This window comes from Macrobrachium nipponense, chromosome 8 (assembly GCF_015104395.2).
Source record: "Macrobrachium nipponense isolate FS-2020 chromosome 8, ASM1510439v2, whole genome shotgun sequence".
NCBI classification, from domain to species: Eukaryota; Metazoa; Arthropoda; class Malacostraca; order Decapoda; family Palaemonidae; genus Macrobrachium; species Macrobrachium nipponense.
This window is the reverse complement of record NC_087203.1, coordinates 57,980,514-57,988,343: the sequence shown is the minus strand read 5'-3', so window position 1 is coordinate 57,988,343 and position 7,830 is coordinate 57,980,514. Positions and strand designations below refer to the sequence as shown.

The 7,830-nt window shown below is 36.4% G+C and overlaps 1 protein-coding gene across 1 annotated transcript in view; it reads left to right on the top strand.

The window, feature by feature from the left end:
• The first annotated feature begins 758 nt into the window (after positions 1-758).
• The window catches only part of LOC135222798 (IQ and ubiquitin-like domain-containing protein), a 34,590-nt gene continuing 27,518 nt past the window's right edge, over positions 759-7,830 (top strand). The window contains exon 1 of the mRNA XM_064261088.1: positions 759-1,386. Coding sequence (XP_064117158.1) covers positions 1,036-1,386 — 351 coding nt within the window. The 5' untranslated portion in view covers positions 759-1,035. The remainder of the gene's footprint in view (positions 1,387-7,830) is intronic.

Sequence of the window (7,830 nt, the reverse complement as noted above, 5' to 3'; positions counted from 1 at the left end):
ACGTGCCGCTCCAAAATCTTTGACTGAACTGAGCACCTCGATAGCACGCCGGTCACTGAAACCAACATTCAGTAGCATCTTCTTTTAATTTCAACTGTTATAAGTAAAACAAACTCTAATTGGCCATTTTTCAACTACATGAAATACTTATTGAACTAAACATCGCATAAATTCTGGTAAGCGTGGCATGACAATGTTCGTTCGTTCATGCGTTCGCTGGATCGCCTGATCCTTCCCCCTAGCTGGAGGAAGTGCAGAACTGACTGACTGGCAGCGTTGCCGTGGTAACCATCATAAACATTGATTTTACAGCAATCTTATGGATTTCATGGTAATCGCTTTCTGATAAGATTATGTTTGATCTTCATTGCTGTAGAACACATCAAAGTTGCATGTTTTGAGGAAAAGAGAAGAAAAACGAAAAACTTTTATTTTTTATTCATGGAGATTGCGAAGTTTGGTCAATAGAACTACATGAAAAATAGCACCAATCGATTATAATTGTTAACCAGTTTGCTCACGCTTAATTATCTAAATCACGAAATATCGAACTCGATTATAGGGAAACAATGTGTCACGTATCTCTTGAAATCACCCAACATTGACATAACTCCCAAAAGTAATGGAAGTGGGGCAGGCTTTCATAAACAGAAGAGGTTAATGCAGCGATGGTACGTACATTCGTGCGTGAGTGAAGTTGGCCATGAGTCGAGGCCGAATAGCTCCTACCCTAAGTCTTCCAATTCCAGTCACGCCACTTCCAGGCAACTGAACGGTGTTTGTTGGTAGCCCTTTGGTCATATCCCTATTCCACAGGGTCACTTAAGTGGAAACTACAGTTACGGGAGCTATTCTTGGAACGCTATTATTACAAAATACTTGTGCTGATGGTTTGCATCCGGTGCAATCGGGAGATTCATCTATAATGATAAACTCGAGCAACTGTTAGCCACAGCAAACAAGCGTAATGATCCAGCATACCGGAAAAAACGAGTACAGACGAAAAGTGGAAGAGGGAAGAACAGGCCTAGTGTTATGACTCCCTATCCGTACTACGAAGGGAGCAGAGAAAACGCGAATGATAAATTCAACACAGATTCTGACAAATCCAAAATCACCGTGGAGAATAACGTTGACAACCCGCGATCAGACGAGGCCGTTATTTTCACCGACCTCGAGCACGATGACGAGGATAATGATGATGACGATAATGATCCTGAGGCTAACGAAGAATACGATCATGTAAGAACTCAGGACAGCCAGTTTCCAGGTGATTTTCCAGGTGAGGATGGCAAGGGTCGTGAGTGGGGGGGAACCGTCGTCACTTACGGCGAAATCGATGGATCTGCTGGGGTCGTAACAGATGATGGAGGATACGATGAGGAGGTAAGGATAACATTCTTTCAGAATTTAAATGAAATGAGTGGGAACAATACTGATGCGAGAGCAGAATGTAATCAAAATCTGATAATAAACGTACGTATGTTTAGATGATAACTTTGGAGAAGAAAATCCTTACTTAATATAATTCAATTGAGATTTTCTCAAACGTCCAATATTTGATCATTCGAATGTTCTTCATCAATGACACCAGAAAGTACACGAACAACTGTGAAAAACCTTATACTATTTTATTTAGCATTGCTCCGTTAAAAGCCGGATTTTCAACAATATCTTCCTTTCTAAGGTAAGATTAAGAAAAACTATAAGCATATAACTTACATCATGGAATTCACAACCACTTACAGATTAATTTATCAGTCTTTGATTATTCCTCATCATCCTGTGCAAACGCTACCATCGGCATCTTCCTTTTCGCCCCAAAGCGAAATGACATGGAGGCAGGCTGAGGAGTTAGGCCTAGTCCTTCATTAACTGATAGAATTTGAAAATGAAAGCATGAATATGACTCCCGAAGTCTGGAGAAACAAAAGCAAATATATTGCAAATGAATTTAATCACCCCAGAGTTAATGAATAAATGTAGGACATAGTACACGATCATCCAAGAGCAATGACAAAATGTCCCTCGCAGTACAAGAAAGAAAGGTACTAAAAAAAATACAGCTGACCTCGGATATGAAGCGATAACAAAGCAATTTTACGTTCAGATACGAACAACATATTACCAAACTGTTCTTTACTAAGTGGAACGTGAACTGCTGCGATATCCTTTCTCCTACCTTCCTCCCCAACAGAGCTTCTCATGGGATTACAAACTACGGATGTTTTCTGATGAGAAAAACACAATTCTTATAAGTATATTCTTCTCCCATCCCGCAGATTAAAAAATACATACATACATACGTATTATCTGTATATATCAAATATACATATATATATATATATATATATATATATATATATATATATATATATATATATATATATATATATACTACATATGTCACATACACATATTCATATATATATATATATTATATATATATATATATATACTACATAATCACACGCACACATATATATATATATATATACACATATATATAGATATATATATATATATATATATATATATATGTATATATATATATATATATATATATATATATATATATATATATATATTTATGAGGTACAAATAAATATTTTTGCAATAATCATACTTATTGGGAAATTCCTTTTCTATATCGTGCCCTTCTTACTTCTTAATACTCTACCCACACAAAACTACTGTGGTGTTCAGGATCCCTGTCACTTTGCGTACAATCGACTGGCAACTTTCACCCCATTCTCATGAGAATAAACTAATGATTTACTCGTGGCCTTGAAAGAGGTGAGTTGTCAAAACAAAAACCTGTGGGTGACAACTCGCTATCATTATTTAATGTTATTAAATTCCTGCTAAAACAAATGCGACGTCAAATGCTTGGACCTTGGCGTAATTTAGACACGATACCTATTTAACCAACGATGAACTACTGATATTTCCCCCCCCCCCACCCCCCACCCAGCGCATTGAATGATAAACTCATTTAATTGGGAATGTAGCTAAGAGATAAAAGAAGTGTTGTTAAAGAAACACAAACCTTTGTGAGGACATCAAAATAACTAAATAAATAAAGAAAAAATAAGACGAGGTTCGGTTTACAGATGTCTCTGGCATTCAGTGTCTAAATGTATCCCTTTAAAATATTTAGCTCTTATTATAATGATAAATTGCTACGCTTAAACTTTATCTACATAAAAACCATTTAATGTTCTTTCATAATCACGTTATCAATCACATCTCAGTGCTCCAGCAAAACGGTAAACATAGCCTAAAACACCAAGTCAATGAATTCAATGAAAGTAAAAGGCTTTGATATATCCACCGCACCACCCTTGGGCGAATAGTTGGGGGGTGGGGGGTGGTGTCAGCTGACCTCCTGTGTGTACCAGAAGAGTTGGAAGTCCCAGGCCTATTTGGATGAGAAAGAACTATGGGAAGGGGCCTGGGGATGTATGCAGGTTTATGGAAGATAGGTGAAGTACAGGTAGGACATGAGTGGTGGAATTTCAGAGGCAATTTGCGTTTAGCGGTGCTGGGGGAGACGATAAATATTAACTAAGGGTTTCCTGGATTTAGTGCTTAAGAATAATGACACGGGCATTGTAACTTTTTTCAACAATACATCCCCCAATTTTTGTTATACTTCAGTAACTACGTTAAAAAATAAATTTCGTTTACTATAATAAAAAGTTCCGCCTTCGCGTGATTTAGAATAAATTGTTATTTACCAGTGTCTAAATGTGCAGTACTATCACAGGCATACGTCTCGAGCAATCCATACCGGCTCAGTGAGGCTCCGACCTTCCGGTTCGAGAGGTAAAACCCATTTCCGCAATGATTTCCAATCTTATCTGATGCATGCCACAGGCGCAACTATTTATCGCATTCCTTTGCGAAACTTCGTTGAGGATATATGACGCCACAGACCAAACCATTACATATGAACAGGATTGCCTTCTTGGAATCATAACGAGGAATGGTTGTCACAGGTCAGTATGTTTCTAAAAGGATTGCAATGATCATGAAAGATCAAATCATTGAAACATTAACTAACCTCTTTGTTGACGCTATTCTTGAAGAGTCTAAAAATTGATCTTAGTCTAACCATTCTTGAATGCAAAGTGGTTTTTGCAGTTCTTGGATGCCATGGCCCTGCCAAAAGAACAATAGGACGGTAAATGAACAGGTGGCCCCTTCATGTCAAAGATTTATGGTACTTGTCATAAAAATTTTAGTTGTCTTGTCTCGGGATTCAGCTATATCTTACTCTTGTCTGTTCTGGTAATTTCTAGATTAGACTGTTTAGGTAAATATCTGTTCGCTAGTTTATCTTATTCCATCTCATGGCTTTCTATTATAACGAAAAATATCTACTGAGCCATCGTAAGATGGGATGCTAAGACTTATCGAATAAATCTTGTTGTAGTGCCTACTTCTCCTATACTGTATCCTGTGTGTTGTGCTAAATAATTTCTACCCATTAACTAGATAAAATTGAAGGAAGAAGTTATTCTTAAATTTCCTAATATCCCAAAAAAATGAACAATGTAAAAGTTAGAACGTGGTTGTCTTTTAATCTTATGCTCTGTTACACTTCGAAAAAACAAAAGGAATATGATTTCTAATGAAATTGAACATTCAAATTCAAATTATTTCTACTATTTCTGAAACAGATAATTAGATCGAACCAAAGAATACCAAGTCTTTGTAAGAAGCTTCGTACTTGCTAAAAAACAAGGGTAAAGAAAAACCTAACATCTTCCTAATTTTAGTAGTGCTTATTTATAGTTTTTTTTATATTGTAAATTAAAAAGAACAGATATATCTGTTAAGTAAAACCTTACTGAGGCTTAACTCGAATTTCATTTAAAAACTCAACTTATTCTATCTAAAAGAAGGAAGAATCTAGTCGTGTTCAGAACCTAAAATCAAAGTGCATCAATTGGCTCAAATCAGGTAAGATGTGCTTTAGTTGGTCTCAGTTTCGAGACAGTCAATAGAATGCAGCCGATTTAGGCGACAGACTGTCAGTTTACTGTCCATTTCTTTCAGATTCGGTGAACTGCCTGTCTTTTCTATTATCAGAAGGGCGTCTGTGTAGTAATATAATAATAATTAAAATCTGGAGAGTGGCCAGTTTTCCAGCTTGTTAACAAAGTTCTAGGTTTTCTGGAATCATATTACGGTTCCTTGACAGTAATGAAGATTAACCATTCCTTATCTATAGAAATGTAATATACTTTCTGAAAATAATAATAGCTAAAGCACTGGGTGTTTCTAATCCCATTTGCAAAGGGGCACTGGTAATTCCCAGAATAAGAAGGGACCCATTTAATAGTACCTACAATACTGCGCCCATTCTAACGACATTTTGTATGTTGGTGTTCAAGTATTTGAACAAAAATCATTTGCATTTCGCGTATTGTTTTCTGTAAGTAACAAATAAACATGTATTTCTTAAGTTTTAGATTTAGAGGACTGTCCTCCAACCATCAGACATTTCTTAGTGATCAAGACGTAAGTGAATCACCACCTGTCTAGTTCCGGGGTGATGACTACTAAATTTCGTGGGGCTTATCAACAAAGGCTGGCTTGAAATTCCTGTTTGCATTGCCCTTCATATTTTCCCTCTTGTCACACCCTTATTATGTAACACAATGGCCTCTTACTGGACTGTTTAATTAAATGAGTTTAAAGTTTTCCGATAAGCTCAATGTAATTTTCTCCTCATTCAGAGAAACCGTTCTTGAAGTTGTTGATGGAATTAAGTTTACCAAACATTTTCCGTAATTAGCAGACTTTTTGCATTTTCTAATGAACTTGGAGGTTTTATTTAAAGTTTTGATGACGAGGCAGCAGATCTAAAGTGCAAATTATAATTATTCTTCCGTATCTGTGGAAGAGAGAATTACACAATGGGTTGCATCCTTTACCAAGTAAGATCTTGTCTTTCATGACTTCCAAGAATGGTCATCCTATCTTCTATCAGAAGACAAGTACAAAACAGAAAGGTAGAAGTGTTCAAAGATCAAGATACTTGTACCACGATCATTTTAAGACTGTATTGTTCGCAAATAATTCACCTACTTTCATCTGTTGCACATGTAGACAATAACAATACTAGTGCCAATTACAGGAACCTACGACCGTGAAAAACAATGTTATATACGTACATAGAATCATGCTTCGTGTATTTTGTTAATTATCAGAGACACCCAGAAAGCTCATTTATCGTCGCAGCCAAGAGGAATTTATATTTGAAAGGTAAAAATTTCAAGCATTTAGGCAATTTCAATATAAAATCGGTCTTGTGTTACATCTAGACGTCATGACAGAGCAAGGAGGTATGGAAAACTGTCTTCTCGTTATGGAACAGAGAGGGACAACAACGCATTATGACCTCTGTTTGTATTATCGCCCTCCAAGAAAATAATGTCTGGAAAAAGAGTTTGTCGCCAGTCTCCTGAAACGGAAATACATAAATAAATATTAAAGTAAAAAAAGAATGAAAATATTTCTTCCTGTATTTACGTGTAGTAGTCATCACTCCGTTTGTATCTGAATGAAGGAAGGAAATGTTCTCTTCCGAGCAAAGAAAATAAAACTAAAATAATTTACATTACTTGTAGTTTTTATGTAGGTTTTGTTTATCGTGGTGGAAAAAAAACACAAAGCGTGTTTTTATCACATTTCTAGTCGAGTAGTGATTTTCATACCCTTTTTGCTCAGCACAGGAGGGTTTGCATACCGTCAGGAATTATTGTACAATGCTTGTTCTGAACTTCACAACATGAGTTTACAGTTTTTTATAATGTGAGTTCCAGTAACTATTCTAGGTTCTGATAAGTTTTAGATACCCCATGAAAGTATGTTCTCAAAGTGTACACGTCAAAGTTTAAACTGTGTTGAAGAAATGAATAAAGTGTCACTGCATTAAGTCAATACACAATTATAATCACGGACACATTCCGTTCCAGCTTTGCAATCTTCAACGCAAGAACAGTACACGTGTCAGCAGCTAATGTTATTGATCTCAAATTAATCAGCAATACTAACTTTTTCCAAGGCGAGCAGACCTGTTTGTTCATTTGGAGGTGGATGTCACTTCAAGTAGGCGAGGCTTCTGAATAAAACGCTCTCCAGACCACAGACTAAATTTACTTAACTTATACAAAAAGTCAGTAATTTATCGCCCTTAGCTTTCGAGAACTAAAGCAAATAATACCCTCATGAATCACACAAAACAACTATACTAATAATAATCACGTAATTATTATGGACGCTAAATGAAATACATATGATTTTTAATTCTGACTGATCACATGGACAGCCCTCTTGGAATACGGAATATTACCCGATTTGGTCCTCCTGATCAGCCACTAACAATGAACGAATTGAAACTCAATCTTGTCTACCACGGGAGGAACTTTGCACTTATCACTAAGTAATTGTCAATGAATGAATAAACTCAGCACTGTAATGCCAACAAACGTCATACTTAAAGCCAATGATTAACGCAACTTAGAGGGTACCTTCTTAAGTTAAGTATATCTTAGTTTTACCAGACCACTGAGCTATGATTAACAGCTCCCCTCCTAGGGCTGGCCCGAAGGATTAGATATTTTTTTACGTGGCTAGGAACCAATTGGTCACCTAGCAACGGGACCTACAGCTTATTGTGGGATCCGAACCACACTATATACCTTCTACAGCAACCTTCAAGTCCTTTGTCTTCGAGCAGTAGGTGGCAGAAACATATGAGTTAGATTTTAAACGTCTTTACGTAAATGAAATATCATGTTAACGACGACGATTGTG